Source organism: Mauremys reevesii, linkage group 4, assembly GCF_016161935.1.
Source record: "Mauremys reevesii isolate NIE-2019 linkage group 4, ASM1616193v1, whole genome shotgun sequence".
NCBI classification, from domain to species: domain Eukaryota; kingdom Metazoa; phylum Chordata; order Testudines; family Geoemydidae; genus Mauremys; species Mauremys reevesii.
In genome coordinates, this window is record NC_052626.1 from 130,994,510 (window position 1) to 131,013,199 (window position 18,690).

Below are 18,690 nucleotides of genomic sequence, written 5' to 3' on the forward strand. Positions count from 1 at the left end.
GAACAAGTCCCAATCCTGTGTTGTAAGCAGGACTTGTCAGCTATTTATTCAAAGGGAAAACAAATTTTTTAAAAGCCCTAGGTAAACTCTAACCACCATAAATGTACACGGATAAATGTTCAGACAGGATAAAGCTGGTGCATTTCTTTTATCTTAGAGGAATTATGATTGTATGTTATACTTGGGGAAGAAGCTGTTTGGTGTTGCATAGCATTTTAGTGCCTTGGACTGGTTCTGCTAGTTGCCACCATTAAGTTGTTGTTGGAATCCAGCTGATAGTGGCAAGGCTATTCCATGGGAGGTGAAAGTGATGATATGGAGGACAGGCTCAGAAGCACCACTACTTTCTAGCTTTAATCACGTGCATTGTTGTGCTACAGCTACACAAACAGTAGCACACGTTCCAGCCCTGAGCATTTTGCAGCACCACTGCAGCATGGCTTCAGATCCTTTGGAATTTTATGCATGAGTTCATCTAGTACTCTGTGTTCAAAGGAGTCCTACACAGCACTGCCTATAGATTTGGGGTTCTGTTTGGTTTTTTTGGTGAGGGCTCTTAAGAGTGGATGGAGGATAAAAGTCAATTTCAGCTTTATCAAGTAGTAAGTTAATTGGAAATAATTTCTGCCTAAATTTTCAGAACAAGTATTCTCATTGTGAACTTAAAGCTCACTAAACTGGAGACGCATCCTCTTCCCGCAAACATAAAAAGGGGCCTACGAAGAACATTGAATAGATTTAAAGTTGATTCCTAAAGGTTTTTGACTTAACACCCTAACTTCTTCCTAGGACTTGGGTTCAGACAGGGGCCAGGTTATGCAGTTCTAGGTGCATAATTCCATCATGAGGAGTTACTGGATGTTGTCTTCACAGGCCTTTGACTGAAATAGAGCTCGTTTAACTTGCATAAGATTAGGAGCTGTCCTTCACCAATACATCTGTGCACTCAGCTGGCCTGACAGCTGGTCCATGCTACCAGAAATAGTTGGATTCTCAGCTATCACTTATGAAAGTCCTTGCAGCTAAGACAGCCTTGTTAATTACCAGAGCATGGTGTGTATCAGCATATGTAATTATTGATCAGGTAGCAGAAACCTGTAGTACAGCTACACATAGCTTTGACTTAAAGCCCTCACAAAAGTCACTGAAAAGCCAACAACCTGGCCAAGTTTTTCTCCCCCCCCTTCACGCTTTGGGTTTCTCACTCTAAAAAGCAAAAGAAACATCCATCCTTCACTTCTGCTTTCAAGAGAATGTTTAGTGTTAAAAGAAAACTCTGTTCTTTCCAAGGATCACCAAGCACTTAGCTGCGGGAATAGTCAGCAAAGTGTTACTTTATAATGGGATTTTCAAAAGTACTTGGCCCTGGTCTAACTGCTTCTACTGAAGTCAATGGCGTAATTCCTATTGATTTAATGGGAGACGAATTAGGCCAATCCAAGGGCTCTTCAAAATCCTAACCTTAATCACTATTCCATAAAGAAGCTTGGAAATCCACAATCAGAAATTGTAAACTAAGTTTAGCTGTTATGTGAACATTTGTTTAAATCAGATTTTAAAACATTAAGAAGGGGAAGACTATTGGAAAAACATTGAGGGGGACTTGATTTTGGGAAAACTTCGCTAACTTTTATAACTTGTTTTTCCTCTCATATGAACTCTCTTTAATGGACAGTAATAGTTATGGCTCTGAGTAAGTGTTTCCCCCTGAATTTGTAAATGCTTATTTAAAGCTAAATTAAAATGGGTCAGTTCTACTTCACACCTGGGGCTCCTCATGGTGCCAGCATCAAGGTCACTTTTGATTGCCCCTCAAACACTTATTCAAAGTTGAGTTTTCACAAATTTGTGTGTGGTTTATTTGAGGCCGGAGGAAATCTGTACCTATGTGAACTTTAATTGCTGGGCTGAATGGTACTGTCAAGTGGTAAGGGCTTTCTAAGAAGATTAGGCAAGAGTGTATACAGTTGTAGCCTTGCCAGACCAGCAGTACTGAGTTAGACAGACTTAAGGCGACATTACTTATCCAGTCAGAAAGGTGCCAAGATGTATCTAGGCAACTGTTTAAGTTAAGAGGCAGATTTTAGACTAGAGTGCAGCAAAAGTTGGCAGAAAAAGTCATCCACTTAAGGCTCTAGCTTGTCCCTTTTGATAAGATACATTCTTAGGCCTTGTCTACGCACAAGAGTTGTAGTAGTTTAACTGTAGCGGTATAGCTAAAGTGGTACAATCCCCCCTCCTCTCCAGTGTGGCTGCTGTTATACTGATATATATGTATACCACTGCAGCTTATTCCACAAATGAGAAGGGGAATAAGCCATATTGGTATAAGCACCACCACCAGCCACATGTAGGAAGTCGTATCACTTTTTTTTTTAAACAAAACTAAACAACCAAACTACACAACCCTAATCAAAAGTTAGTGATACAAAATGTGTGCAGACCAGGCCCATTAATGTGCAATGCACAGTAGACTTCAGAAAAATACACTCCCAGAGCATGTATTACCCCACCATGTAGACAAGCTCCTAGACTGAGTCTCTAATTACAAGTGCACTAAATGCTGTTCCATCCCAGGCCCTAGATGTTCTTTCTGCTCGTCAAGCAAAAAGTCAGCATCAGAAAGTTCTCTACAGAGTTTAATTTTAACATGAAAAGAATTCAGTTTCCCCCTCTTATCTAAGGCAATGGTTTTCTACCCTGAAATGCATAACCACGATTTTTGAATATTAAATCTAAGTACAAGCTTTTAATGATGTCTATCCATTCCTTTCTTACCTCCAAGTATTCACAACATGTTTAAACAGTTGACCATTGTGGGGTTTAAGCAGGTGACTTCCTTTATATTTTTCTTTAAATCTCCAGAGAAGTGAGTGGATAGTTTCTGAGAAGGAATAGTTTTCCATTAAATTCACAACCATTCATTCTACAAAAAGTAAGTGGCAGGCCCTCAAGGGTTAGGATTTAGCTGCTGATCAGATTCCATTCTTGCATTTTATGCCCTTCGGGGCTGCCACCACCACCCACCCACAAAAAAAGCATTCACTGCTGGATCCCCTTGTCATTAAACTCTTCCTGCCTCATTTACATATAATCCAAAACGTTTCACAGTGGTCACTTCAGCTTTGTCAATGGGTTGTTTTTTAACTCCTTCCCTTTCCCAAACTCCAACCTGAACAGAATTCAGTAAAAGGGCTGTTCAGACAGTGCCCTATAACTACAATGCATTCTGTATCATGCACAAGCTTCAAACAATAAATAGTTAACAGTGGTTAAAGTCAGTCTTGGGCCCACTGGGCTGGTAATTGTTTTTTTGTTGAAAACATTTTTAAGAAGACTTGTTCCTGTTTAAAAATTCCTTTTGAAAGCATTTTGGCCAACCGTACAAATTATTCTTAGAACAACTGGAACTCATACAGACACACAAAATAAAATAAGCACAATGGAAGGGATGGCCCAAGCCATACCCTAAAATTAACTAAGACAACTAATTACAAATTGGTACAGGTAACTAATATATGCAGTTTTTGATCATGAAAACTGTGCTGTGGTTTTACAAATTTAAAAACTTGCAAGAATGCCTCACATTCCCACTTGTAAATAAATGGATATCAATGTAATAGAAACCAAAAACCCTCCCAGTTTAGGTTTTATATTCCCACAGGCAAGAAATTCCTACTCAACTCCTTCCTCCCTGCCTAATCTCAAACTGGGTGCAGAGATTAGCCACAAAAGAAGGCAGCATTCAGAGCAGGCATTAGATTTTACCATCTACTGTTTAAGTAGAGATATTTAGCAACCTTAAACAACCGTGCATCTTGCATATGAAACTGCAGTATTGTGGGATTGTTTGCTACACCACTAACTGTAAATCTGTGCAAATAGTACCATGGCAAAGGTAACTATCTTCCCCCCCCACCCCATCCCCCTTCTTAAGTCTCCAATTATCAGTCAATATGTTTAAATCAGAAAGGCCTTTCCAAAACTCCTACTACTCTACCAAAATGCTACAAGTGGAGTTTTTATCCCTCGTATAACACAGGTCTTATAAATAAGGTTCTTGTTTTGAGAGGAGTAACCTTACTGACCTGATTGGAAGTGGCCTGAGTAACACAGAAAGAAAATTAAAAAAACAAACATGTTCTGCCTTTGAACAAGTAGTCATTTGAGTTATTACAAACACAGAGATTTCAGACATGTACACCAAAATACACCAAGTTCTGAACTTGCTGGTAAGAACCGTTTTTTTCATTCACATACAGATATGAAATGTAAAAATGTCAATGATACTGAAAAGTACTTGTAAAAAACATACAGATTTGTCTGCCACTTGAATGATGAGAGGGGAAATTCTCTTAAAACTCCCAGCTTTTCGGTCCCATGCAAAATGTAATTGGATACAAGGCACCAAATTTAATGAATCATATAAAAATTAGTTCACAAAGCTTTATCAGTAGGTAAAACTAACCCCTTTCCCAGTCTCCCCCCCCCCCTTTTTTTTTTCAAATTTTTCATTCTGTAATACTGTCGACCTCTCCCATTTTATGCTGGGGTATTTTGATGGCAGCCAACACCCACTTGCTTGTCTCTCTCACTGGGAGGTAACTAAGCATATTCTGTCAGAAACAGAGCTTCTGTATGGCAGAGAGACTATTTATACTAGAAGCCTTGGCTTTTAAAAACAAAAATAATCTCTGCTTACGAGTCCATAGGACACATTTAACATTTTTACCATTTCCAATTTTATTTCTACACTAAAGATGTCTGGAAGTTCTTAATTGTGTGGAGGTGGTACTGTCACCCAGAAGGAACAATTCCAATATGACAGCTCAGTCCCAGACTGTTTAATATGCATTATTCCATCTACTGCCTCACCTGTGACAATGTTTGAAGTTATCAAACTAGAGTTCATGTAGTCAGTAGACTACAAAAAACTTTGTCAGCTTTCAATATTTTGCATTGAAACTCCTCTTTGCCCAGTGCATAGTTTAACTTGGCAGTGCAGGCAGTAAGAGAGTAACGTTCTGGGAAGTAGTTGTAATTAACTTGCTAGTGGTGAAGTTGGAAAACATTGTTTTAGGCTAACTACCTTAGCAGACCTTGGGACTTAACCTGACCATGAAGTTGTAAATTTTAAGATTTTCGTATTTAAAAAACTAAACGAAATAAAGCGGGTTTACTTAAGATTTAAATATATTAAAGAGGTGCTGGTGGTGCCTCCATATTTCAGGTTGCACATACATACGAGTATAAGTAATACATTAATTTACAGCAGCTTCCTGTGCTTCTAGAGCCCTATCCTGTAAGGTGCCAATCACGTTCAATTCCCATTAGCTTTGGCTGTTGCTCGGCACAGAAAGCCTCTCAGGAGGTTCTATTCACCTGGCAGGATTGGGCTCCTAGAAAGCCACAGGAGCAAAGGTAGGACAGAAAAAATGGTGACAATTATTTTTCATCTACTGTAGCACTCTAAGGTTTAAGGCTAGCATTAGTTGCTGCTCCAGAGCCCCACAAATTTGGCCATCGACATCCTTGTTTTTGCATATGCAGCAGCGACCTCTTGCAAAGGGTTTCCATCAAGCTAATAAACTGGTACCGAGCAGGCATAATTTCTTATTCGACCAGTCATTAAAAAATAATTGAGCTATTAGCCTGCTCCAACAATTTTTTCTTTTTGAAATTGAAGAATTTTAGCTACACATACAGGACCAAATTCTGCTCTTAATTACACCGATTTAAGGAGCTGATTCTGCCAACAATTAGCATGTACATAACTACTCACATGAGTAGTCTTATTAAAGTAAATGGGACTACTTGCATGATTCAGGTAGCTCCCATATGTTACGTGTTTGCAGGATAGGGACCTAAATCAGGAGTAATTCAATTGACTTCAGCTGAGCTACTCTAAATATATGCCAGTGTCTGAGCATAATTTGACTCACAGGATTAAGGAGGGTCAACGTTTATTTTATAGGTTACACTTTTGTCAAGCATTCACTTAAGTGGACTTCACTGTAATTGCAAGTAACATCTTCATCTTATTGACCTAGACACGTAACTTCCAATCAGAATTTCTGGCAACCAGGACACTATAAAACAGTGTACAGTGCAGCAGGAGCACTGGGCGATGCTTATATGAAGAAGCCTGCAGTAGACAAATATAAACCAAACAGCATAAAAAATGCTATACGCTATCGCTTCCAAATAAAAGCTAAATATTACAGAAACCTCACAGTGTTGGAAAAAGCAAGTTTAATTTAAAGTATAATTATTTCCTTCCCTACCAGGGTAAGTCATTTTTTCTGACTGCAATTTCACCACATCTCAGCACTACTGGGTTAATGTCATATGGAGAGGCCACTAATCTCAAAAGATGTCAACAGCAAATGCTACAAATCTGCTTGGGAAATCTGATACATGGATGGCTAAATGTACACCCTCCTTCCAGCCTCCCTTCCCTCTCTGCAACCTACTCAATTCAAGTGACAACTGTATTACTACCTGAATTCAAATATTAATGCAACACACTCAGTCAAAAGATGAGCATTCATAGTGATAAGTCTAGGCTCACTGCAGTAACAATTGTAATGCTGCATTGTGGTTTGCCTTTATATCATAGACTTTTTTATAACAGGGTTACCATGGCAGGAGTTTTCAGAAAGCAAATTTGCCATTATGGTCATCAGTCATGGTAAACTGTGAATCTGCAGTTTAAAAGCAAATAATCTACTTTCTGTTAAATAACGGATCCAATTTCATCTTAAAAGTATTGATAGGCTTGGAAGGATAAGCAGTGCTTTGGAAAAGAACATATCGTTTGGACTAATAAGTATGTACTTTTTGTATTAGCAAAGAACCAATCATGCTTATAAATATTTGATAATCACAACTGCATGATTTTGTTTCAAAATCTTACGGAGCTCAACTTTTACATTCCCTGGGCCAAATTTGGACTGCAGTGAATTCAGTGGAGTTGAATCTGCTTACATTCTGTCGTAATTTGGCCCATTACATTTTGAAGAGTTACTATCTATGGGGTTTCTTTTTATTTCCTTGAATTGCCCCCCCAAAAATCAGTACATACACGTAGGAAATAAATACCTGTCAGAATTCATAAGAAATAAAAATCAAATGCTTCCAAGCCTAGTTACAGATAAGGCTTTAAAAAAACCCCAAACCAAACAATTTCATTAGCACCTACGGGACTGCCTCAGATTGCTTTGCCTCCAGTGAGTAAACCTGTAGAATTCTGAAATTACAGTTACTAGCAAAACAAAACCAGGCAATTTTTGTAGTCTCCAAAGCAATACGTTGCTCAGACATACAGGAAACATGGATTCCTGAGCAACTCCCACTCCCCAGAACAATGAAGACCAGTGTCTCCATGAGGTGACACACACAGTCTTCGCTCTGGTGACAGGAAAGGAGTTGGTTGGTTGCCTGCCCTGCCATACTGCTCCCTCCCTCCCTCCCTCCCTCCCGGATAGTTGGAGTGATTAACTACACATACAGAGAAGAGAGTCTGTTTTGCCCTTAACACAGGAGGTTAATTGTCACGACAGTGGCAATGGCAAGAGGGTATTACTTCAGGAAATGTATCCCACCCTCTAGAACAATAGGATGGGCTGGCTCTGCCAATTAGTTTATGTATGATGGGCAAATGCTGAGAAGAATAAAAGGAAATAGGGAAAGAAGGAAAACCAATGATTTCAGGACTTTTTACCTGGATTCTAAGTTTAAATTTCTGAGGTTTAAAATGTCCCACTGGAACACTGGATTTTTAAATTGTTTCCACCTTAGCTATCTCCACCAAACAAGACTGACTGCACAGGGAACAAGAGAACCTCTTGCAAACTCTCAGGTCTGATCTCTAAAATTTAACATGGACAGCACAATCCTCAAACTAAATAAATGTTTGAAGTGTGGTTCTACTGAGAAAAGGGACTAAAAATGGTACCGTGAGGTCCTATGGTTGCTGTGTTTCAGTGATTTCTAGATCAAGCTCAGATTGCAAGTATAAAGATGTTTTTACAAGTCTGCAGTTCTGCAAGCTCAAACTGGGATTTGAGAGCCAAGCTATCACTTGAAATAAAGATGTGGCTGGCCAAATTCTACCCTCCATAATGTCTATGCAACCTCATTGTCTTCAAACTTGCATAAGTGTAACAGATTGGAATTTAGTAAGCAATTCTGTTTATGCACAAAAAGAAACAAAATCCAGCCCACTCCCCTATAGCTGTGTTGGCACTTTACTGCTAACAGGAGTAAAAAACAACTCATACTTATTTTTGCTGCTAGTGTCTGCAGACAGGATTCTGAACATGTACAGGGGGCAGATCTGATCAGTCAGAAGGTTCCACTTTTACATGATCTCTCTCCAGAGCAGAACCACATTGATCACATTCCATATCAGAAGTGAACACTAAATTTCCAAGTCCATTCAGTCCAGTTAAAGAAAAATGCTGCCATGTGTGTACCAATGCTATATTTAGGCCCTGTCAATACTAAGAATATGATCCGTTGCTAGTCCCTTCCTCTACTGGCGTTGTCCAACCTGCACTAATCTGTTTTCAAAATGTTTTCAACACTTACAGACAATGTAAGGCCTAGGGCAAAGGGCCTTAGAAGGCTCTCCGGCAAGAATGCCTTTTGGAAAAGTACAACTCCACCTCTTCAAGATATTCTGGGGAAACTGAAGTCATTCGGATAAACACAGGTGGGAAGGGATTGGGTAAGTGATTCACACCAGAGAATGTAATTGACAACAAGGGAATGAAGCTTAAATGAGATTCTACTGTACCTCTTCTTTCTGGAGATTTTTTTTTTGTAATCAGTATTAATTACTAGCGAATTTGGGAGTCAGTTGTTTGATAGGTTTGTATTCTGGTTGAACAACTGGGTTGTACTTACTTTTACGTGCTTAATTTAATTTCTGTTTGAAATAAGATGAATGATACTAGGCATCGATGGCTGTTTTGAGGAAAGTGAGTTTTACCAATTTAATAAAAAAAAAAAGATTCTGACTACAATTTTATATGATGGAATTGCACAGCCTGATGCACATTTTTCTGGACCCTGGGGTGGCAAACATGGTGATTTGATCTGTTCCTGCAGTAAGCCTTTATTCCTACAAAGAGGAATGATGTGTGAACACCAATGGTTTAAAAAACTGAGAGAGTCAGTTGAGTTATTAATGCTTCCCATCATGGGAATGTCAGTCTTCTGTCCTTATCGCTGTTTCTGGACGGCACCTGAGCTTGGAGTTGTGTTTCTGAGATTCCTGCTTTGCCCTGCACTGTTCTTTGAGTGTAAAAAAGAATGTAGGCCTGGGTTTTGCACACCTCCTCCACACTACATACATTCAGTTTGGAATCATTGCAGTGGACCCAAAAACCTAGGAACCAAAGGAAGAAAGAGGACATTAGTAACAAGACCTTAATCCTTTTGATTGTCTCTTATAAACGAACCCTAAACAAAACAAACAAACAAACAAAAAATCACAAGAAATGGGAATTTTCAGGGGAGGGGGAGAAGAGGGGTGTTTTAACCTGCACGTTAGCAGGCTTTCACAGCATTTCTATGCTGTTTACCACTATCTAGTTGAGCTGTAACTTCATTTTATATTAATATCCTAAAAATACCTCTTCAACTAATGAAAACTAAAAACTTTCAAGACAGGCACAGTTATAATTCTCCATTCTCTGTAATAAGGTGGGGAAGAGTAGTATCAATACCCATGCTGTGGAAAGAGATAAGTGTTCAGGAATTTAGAAAAAACATTGTGGATGTTATTCATGAAAAGTCCAGCTTCAGTTTCAGCACATTTTCTGTGTTATCTTCTTCCCATCTCAAGTAGGGTCAGAAAGAGCCAATCAGAGCAGCACAATCAAGTTACATAGCACAAGAAAATGAAACGCTGATGTTACAAAGCAAGCAGTAAAGCCATCCCAGTGGGCTACAAGGGAAGGAAAGGAAAAGCAGTCTTTGGTCCTTATGCAAATACATGCTCCTAGCAATACGCTCTGGAAATAAAGCTATGGAATGGCAAGAAATTTTATTTAAAACAACTCTGACTATAAACCTTTAAAATACACTAAGTCTATGGAACAAAATATTAAACAGACTTTTAAAATCTGTTTCCCCAGTAATAAGGCACACGCACCTCCCTCTGTGTTGTAGCAATATGCTGTGTAGTGTCCTGAGCCAAACCCTTTACCATGATGCATCACCACAGCGGAGAGGTCATAGACAAAGGTCTCTTTGTCAAGAGAGGAGAGAGAGTCCCTGCAGCAGTAAGGTTCCATGTTTAATACCTGGTCAAAGAGGACATGGACCCCAATCTTCTCACGGTGATTACGTCCAGACCACCTGCAACACAAATGCATGCAATCAAAATAAACCCCCCCCAGACACTCAAGGACTTTACAAAGAAATAAAGTGGTAGGGAACCGGGGAAAAGTGGGAATGGGACCAGTAACCTGCTGTTACTAGGAGATTTTGAAGAATTCTCACTGCTGGGGAGAGGTAGACATTAAATACGTTTTTCTTCTTGCTCCACTCTGAAGTCTACTATAGTTTGTAGACTGGTGTGAAATAATCCCAGGAAACGCTCTAAGTGTAATATAGCCCCATATAAGTGTTGTCTGAGCACCACTTACGACATTCAGTTATGGATATAAACTTCCCCAAATATTAAGCAAACTCCCCTATAACAATTACACTAGGGCTGGGTTTATCAGTCAAAAAGACACTTTTCAACCATAATATAACAGATGCTGGAACTATGGAGAAAAAAAAAAACAGAACAAAAAATATGACTTAGAAGTGGCAAAAGTGGGAGGGTCAGATAAATTACCAGGGGGAGCAAGTTCCATAGATGAAGACCTACCACAGTGTTTCCAAAATGAGATGCTACTCTCAATAGACTGCAACTTTTCAGGATTATCCCCATCTTTTCTTGCATGCTTTTATCAGCGCTTAATAGATATTAATGTTGACATCTAAATGGTCATAATCAGAAACTTCATTGAATGAACAGAGTCAAGTTGAACCTTTTGGAGCTGTTTCAGGCTGCTGCAAACTCAGGCAGGCATTGAATGCACTGCACAAAGGATACACAGTTGTACTATATTAATACTTACACAAGTTGACCAGTGTTTGTATTCTCAAAACATTAAGGCCATGTCTACACAACAGAGGTAGGGGTGTGATTCTCCCGCTCGTGTACACACATTCGTGCTAGCCCTCATCAAGATAGTCCAAATATAAAGAGCAGTTCAACCACAGTAGCATGAGTAGCGGCAGTAGAAGCACCCGTGAGCTGAGCCAAGTACATAACTTGCCAGTTTCAGGTGGGTTTGTACTTGGCATGGCTCAGTTGTTCCACTATTACCCATGCCACTGCGGCTGCACTGTTATTTATACTTGCACTGGCTCAATGAGAGCTACCATAAGCATGTGTACATGAGCCGGGGAATCGCACCCTTAGCTTGTAGCGGAAATGTAGCCTAAGAGCAAGCTACCCATCTTAATAAGGACACTACACTGAGTACACAAGCCTTCTTTGCTGCGAATTAAACATTTGCTGCATGTAAGAGGTTTTATTTGCTTGCACTATGCAGGAAATAAGAGAATTTCATAGTGTGTATGAACCACTCATGTCCAAAAAGAAGGTATCACATATTTTCCATGCAATTATTTCACTTGCTAAACACTACCTGCGGCCCGCAAAACTCACCTGAATCGTTTAAGGTGCAGCCGGAGGACCTGAGGTAGTCTGTAGATCATTAACTGCTTTTTAGCTTCACTCAGAACAAGAGGTTTAGGAGAAGACTTCCGTCGTTTGCCTACAAAAAGTTTAAGAAGGGCATAAAACATAGGTTGGGTTGTAAACTATCTTCAAAAGAGGAAGCGGCACATTACAAACTCTTCCTTCTTCCTTTTTAGAGTCAGGTCAGCTCACAGCAAAGACTTACCAGTGAAATACAAAGCAAATAAGGATAGAGGTACAGCAGGGGAAGTTTTGATTACAACACCTGCATCTGCAACTTCTAAGCAGGAGGATTCCAACCCCATGGATTTGTTGGAACGGGAAACCATGCTACTTAAAATATTCACAACTTCACATTTTGTGCTGCTTATAATCTTCATGCCTTCAATTATCAGTTTCAAGCTGCTTCTGTTAACATTTCACACTGCGATGTACAACAGGGCTGATAAAGAGATGGCTGGGGCCATAGAGCATACAGCTAGTTTCAACTGCTAAATAATGCTAGGTTGTCCCCAAGTTATTGAAAAACATTGTGGACACTTTTTTTTTTTTTAATACAGCACCAGAACCGCGTACGGAGCTTTAGAGGCAGATAGAAGACAGTGTTCCTGTGCGGAAGAGCTGATATGATAGTTTGACAAGAAATTGCAACAAACATTGTGAGGACAAGGGTTACCATGGTAAGATCATGTGGTTACTGTGGGTTAGCAATGTGTGTATCTCGAAGATTTTTCACTTGTGACTGTGAGGGGGAGAGTAAGGTGTATATGGCTAAATGGAAAAGGGGTGTTTTAAGAAGCCACTTGAAGGAGAATAGGGTGAAGGCCTGGTGACTGAATCAAAGACGCAGTTTCAAGTGTAGGGGTCCACAAGGGAAAGAATGGAGGTGAGAGTGGGAGAATAAAAGCAAAGGGGTAGTAAGGTGTGCAGCTTGGGTAAGCAAATGGAAAACAGAGGCCCTTAAGTTCTCATCTCCACAACCATTCACTGTCAACTTCTATTTGCAATTTTTTAAGTAAAATTTTGATCAGTAACAGGAATGTAAAATTAAGAGGTGGCTCCTTAAGCTGAGTGTTTGCAGAGCACGGATTCTCACTTTGGAGTGTTGTAATCCATGCCATAAAGCACAACCAACAAGAATAAAATCATTTAGTCTAATTGGAGTGATTCGGGTGGAGCTACCACTGCAGAGCACAGATTACAATACAATGAAGGTGCCACAATCAACACTTTGCCTACAACGAAAGCAGTTTGAGAATGAATAGTGAGAGAATCAAAAGGATTCTTAGCCACTATTTACATTCTATCAATTAGCAGATTTGTTATTAATTTAAAAATATAACCGTCCCCATAAACCCAGTAGAAGTAGCTCTCTTTGATGGGAGAAAACAAAATTAGAAAAAGCTACATTCTATAAGTGTTCTTTGTACTTCACCTTAAACAGGTTTGAATTAAACTACAATGAAGGGGCAAATCCTGACGATTGCCTCTCTATTTTTACTCACATAATTACTCAGGCAAAATTGTTGCCCTTATTGCATCAGGACTTTGTAAAAGCCAAGTAAGGAGTTCAGAATTTGTATCTAAAAAATTAACCAATTTTTATTAACTCCGCTTGTATTCTACTAATTAATCTTTATAGAAAGCGACGTATTCCACTTTTAACCATAACAACAAAGAACAAACGTCACGTTTCCCAATGGGGTATCATTTTCATGTTTAAGCGAGTTGCTAACAAACTGAGGTGGAAGGAAAGTAGTTTCAAAGCAAAAATAAAATAAAATAAAAAGCCACTCTAGTATATATCTAGCAAACACCTCCATCCCTACCCATTGAAAGCAAAGGTCCTGAAATTATGCGCTTTATTTTTGTATATAAAGAGAATACAGAGATAACTGCTTCATAACAGACCTTTGGTAACTCAGCCTCCTCTGTAACTCAGCATTCAAACAAGGAAGGAGTATAGCATATAGTCATTTTGACTAGTTGACTTTATGCAGCACAGACTATCTTAAATGTTTGACACGTGGTTTCTCAAGAGACTAAGGTGAGATATTTTAAGTTGCTTTAAAAAAAAAAAAGTAAAAACAGCAAATATTGAAACAAACTTTTCAATTTGAAGGAATTACCAAGGGCGGGGGAGAGGGAGAAGGAAAAGGTGTATTTGTTTGGTTTTGAAACTCACTAGAGCTAAACCATTATATGCAACACCCTACACAATCCATTCCTGTCTTCAACATTTTCGTTTTTACCTCCATCCAAAAGGACTGAATATCAGCTTGCAAAATCTGGCACTGTGTTCTGACACACTGATTTGACCCACTTATCATACTGCATAGATGGAGCAAGTAATCCCGCACTTCACTGTCTTTGGTGGGCGAGGGAGGAGGATGAGATTCATATGAATCAAGTTAGAGATGAGAGCTTTCAACAAGATATCAAGTCCTGGTAGGGCAGAAGGGAAGTGTGCCTGCGTAAGGAAGCAAGTTTACTCCATGGTAAAGACTTTATTTTAAAATGTATCAACAAAAGATGGGATAAAAGTGGGGGGGAGGGGAGGAGTCTTTTGTTCCTAATCGGAACCTGTCAACTTCTCCAGGGCACAGAGGACACAGCTTAGGAAAAATAAATAAATAAATAAATAATGGACAGGTGACAGCCAGAGCTTCCAATAAGAAATGTACCTGTTAAGTGGATTTCTGCATCTCACTGCACCAATTCAGAACAGATGGGCTGCTCCTTCTCTATCACTTCTGACAGGCAGTACCACCAATGATTTTTGGCATCTACTGGTAGGACTACTGCCTCCTGCTAGGACTTGCTTTTTTTCAGTTAATGCTTCCTTATCCGATTCAATTATAAAGCACCTACATCAGCAAACTTAAGGTCTGCACAAACAAGAACTGCAGAATACAAGGCTAAGACGCAAGCCAAACTGAATACTGATCAGATCTGTGTGAATGATTCACAGCAAATAGTTTATCTGATGAAATTAGTTCCCTCTTTTGCTTACAGACTATCCACAAGCAGATGGCTATTTCCTCAGATTTTTTTATTTGAACTATTTAATAAATTTGTGATTAAAAATACTGATTGCAAATCATGCCACACAAATGTTTGCTATTTCAGCTGTGCTGATTAGTTGTGACAGGTCAAATAAGTCACTATTTCCTTCCAACTGGATGAACATACAATGAGGCCATCATAAATAATCACGTGTCAGAATTTGAAATTCAGTTTTGGTGAACGTGGATGCCAGAAGAACTAAACCGCATGATTGTTCACAAGCTCAAAATTACTTCATTCAAAAATGTAAGCAAATGTTCTCGGAAAGTTTTTTGCAGTATTCATCCAGCCCTAATATTAATCCTCAGACCACCAGGAAAGCTAACAAGAGATATATTCTAAACGAGAGTCGTGAGATGCACACGTTCACGTAAGAGGGAATACGCTAATTTGAGAGTCAAATAGCAATTTCAGCTCATTGCTAAAGACACCTTCTAGTAACAAAGAAAGGTGAGCACCTCTTCTCTGACATGGTGGCTCTGTAGAACTCTTTGCCTGAAAGCTACAGCTGCAGAGACAAAAATGCTCAAGTCTATAGTGCCTGAAGGAGACATGATACTAAGCTTACACTGCAACCAGGGCCAGCTCCAGGCACCAGCTCAGCAAGCAGGTGCTTGGGGCGGCCAAGGAGAAGGGGCAGCACATCCGGCTCTTCAGCAGCAATTCGGAGGCGGGTCCCTCGGTCCCTCTTGGAGGGAAGAACCTGCCACCGAATTGCCGCCGAAGAAGAAAGTGGCACAGTGGAGCTGCCGCTGATCGCGGCTTCCTCCCTCCCACCCCCGCCGCTTGGGGCAGCAAAAACCCTGGAGCCAGCCCTGACTGCAACTCACCAAGACTACACTAAAACTCACATACTGCAGGACAAATACCACCACCACACCTGGCCAGGATAGTTTGTTCATCTCTGCCATGACAGGGAAGAAAAGAAGATGATAAACTTCCTTTTATACCCACCTCCACAATGTCATCCCCCTCCCGCAATTTACTGTGACAGTTTTAAGTGGGGCAGAGGAAGCAATCAACTAAAGGAAGTCATGGTAGGAGGGAGCAGTTCTAGATGGGGTCAAAATATATTCTTAGCAATCTGTGCTGTTGAATGTAAGGAATGATAAAAGGAGCACCCGATCAGTTCTGAACTGGTACACAGAAGGTGCAGAAGCTATCAACAGGAAGAACCTGCACCAGAACAGAGTAGCGATGAAGGGTGTGGGTATTTTTTTTTTTTTAAACATAACACAAACACTCCTCTCTCACACATGCATCGAGGTACCAATATACAGATTTTCACACACAAAAGTGCACTATGAACATCTCTTACCAGGAACAATGGACAGTGTATCTAAGCTGCAGGTAAAGCATCAGCACTTCACTTACTGTTGCATTGGTCACACGCATATATCCTCCCTTCCAGAGCTTCTGTTTCTGTGAACTTGGCCAACATTTCTGTCAGCATGCACTCTGTCTGGTTAACGGGGACAATCCCTTTCTCAATAGAGTGATAGCGCTCAGGGAATTCCAGGGAAAGATCCCAGAAGGGCTCAATGGTGTTGGATTTGTAGTTGCATGTTATGCAGGTGACCTGGAAAGGAAAGGTTTATATACAAATGATGTTATGTGTACACATACCTACAGTATAGGCATTTATATTCACGTGGGCCAAAGAATCATTTGGTTATGCCCATGTGGCAATCCAGTCCAGTGGACAGGAAATTGAGCTGGCAGTCCAGAGAAATGGGTTCTATTCCCAGTATTGACCATGACTCAATGTGTGATTTTGATCAAGTCGTTAAACCTCTCTACGGCTCTTTCCCGATGTATACGGGGATGATACTTATCTTTGTAGTGTTCTTTGAGATCCTCAGTTGAAAAGTCCTACATAACTGCAAAGTATTATTATACATGTCTCACTAGTTCTGAACTACTTTCTAATACTGTCGCCCCTTTTTGACCCAAGTGGCTAGTCAAAGTTCAGGGCCCTGGAGATGTTCAGTGGTAGTCAGATATTTCTTTGATCCAATCTTGTTTATTTACAAAGAACATACAAAGTTCTGCTTCTCTGAATGCAGGAGGAACCAAAAACAAGACAAGTTTCTTAGGCCTTGTCTACACTGCCACTTTACAGCGCTGCAACTTCCTTGCTCAGGGGTGTGCAAAAACACCCGAGTGCTGAAAGTTTCAGTGCTGTAAAGTGGCAGTGTAGACAGTGCACCAGTGCTGGTAGCTACTCCCCTTGTGGAGGTGGGTTTGTTTTTTTTTTATAGTGCCAAGAGAGCTCTCTCCCAGCACGGTGCCTTGACTACACAGCCACATTAAAGTGCTGGCTAGTGAAGACATGCCCTTAGCTTACAGCCCCAAACCTCTCTAGCCAACAGACCCAAAACAGCTCTCTCTAGCTTTTCCAGGGTCACACAGGGCTCACCAGCTACTTCTTGGCTTTTGTGTTTTTGCCTCTGCCTCTCTCTCTGTTCTTAGTACCCATATCTTCTGCTTTCCCTCACGCACACACTCACTCTCTCTCTCACTTACTCGCACACCCACCCCTTTACTCCTGGTCACAATATCCAGTGGAACCCCCCCGCCACGGTGTTAGTTTCTGAGCAGACTATCAGGCCTTGTTTTAGGTGTGGCCCCTCGAGTGTTTCTTACAACTATCTTAAGGGAAGGGCACAGTCACACATCATTTTAAAGGGGTTTTAACTCAACCCATAATAAGCTTTCACCCAGCTCATAACAATAGGAAGAATTCATATTAACATCTAGGGCCCAATTCTCACCATTTCTTCAGTTTGTTCGCTTGCGTATTCGAGAATACTATCTATACTCACTTTCGCTGTTATGGTCAGTTTCAGTTCCTGTTTCACCCATTAGCCCCATGAAATCACTCATGCTCTGCTCTGGGAGTGTGGAGGAGGGAGCTCAAATGCACACTGTTCCTCATGTCCTGCAAAATGATGCTGACCAATAACAAATTGCAGCAAAGTTAAAACTAAAACTAAGGCAGCAGCAGGCAAGGGCATGCAGAGAGAGAAAGGGGAGGAGAGTATATCATGCAGGTTTGGTGTTACTCTGGGTTCTACTCAGTCTATCGAGCTGGAAAATGACCTTTATGAAAAACAAGATTTCTTGATCTTGAGGTATGTTCACTTACTGAAGGGCAAATGTAATTGGTCAGAGGGAGTGATGACTAGTAGTTAAAGCAAGGGACTGAGAGGGAAGACTTTTGCATTTTATTTTCAGCTCCGTCACTTGCTGTGAGAGACTTTAGGCAAGACACTGCATGGCTGTGTACCTCAGTTTACCTATCAAAGTGTAAAGCCCCAGATGAGGCTTAATGAAAGAATGTTTGTAAAACACCCTGGGGGAACCTTGGATGAAAGATATGATGTGTAAGTGGGAGGTGCATTGTCACATACATAGAATAAACCTCTTGGCAGGAGAAGCATAACAAATATACTGTAATGGCTCAAAATATATTCCATCACACCCATTGAATATAATCCATAAAGAGTTGTTAATACAGAAGTCTTAACACTGTGGCTACATCTATGATTCTAGATATGTATTGAACAGTATTAAACAACTAGGATGATGTTTCTGAACACAGAACATTTAGTTTAAAAAAAAAAAAAGTGTATGAAGAGTATGTGCACAGTAACAACAAGGAGTCCGGTGGGACCTTAAAGACTAACAGATTTATTTGGGCATAAGCTTTCTGCTAGTCTTTAAGGTGCCACCGGACTCCTTGTTGTTTTTGTGGATACAGACTAACGCAGCTACCCCCTGATACATGTGCACAGTAGATACCTTTCAAAATGAATGGTGATTTTAAATTAACCCTTGTTTCCTAGAAAACC

At 40.2% G+C, this 18,690-nt stretch overlaps 1 protein-coding gene across 9 annotated transcripts in view; it reads right to left on the reverse strand.

Annotated features, from left to right (window-relative positions):
* Window positions 1-7,461: 7,461 nt before the first annotated feature.
* The window catches only part of USP49 (ubiquitin specific peptidase 49), a 50,635-nt gene continuing 39,406 nt past the window's right edge, over window positions 7,462-18,690 (reverse strand). For 8 of the 9 annotated variants that reach the window (XM_039535749.1, XM_039535746.1, XM_039535748.1 and 5 more), the window contains 4 exons: window positions 16,211-16,415; window positions 11,738-11,846; window positions 10,163-10,368; window positions 7,462-9,394 (listed from right to left, as the gene is read on the reverse strand). In XM_039535749.1, the coding sequence (XP_039391683.1) occupies window positions 9,204-9,394; window positions 10,163-10,368; window positions 11,738-11,846; window positions 16,211-16,415 (711 nt within the window). In that variant the 3' untranslated portion in view covers window positions 7,462-9,203. The remainder of the gene's footprint in view (window positions 9,395-10,162; window positions 10,369-11,737; window positions 11,847-16,210; window positions 16,416-18,690) is intronic. The other variant, XM_039535752.1, reaches the window with a different exon arrangement.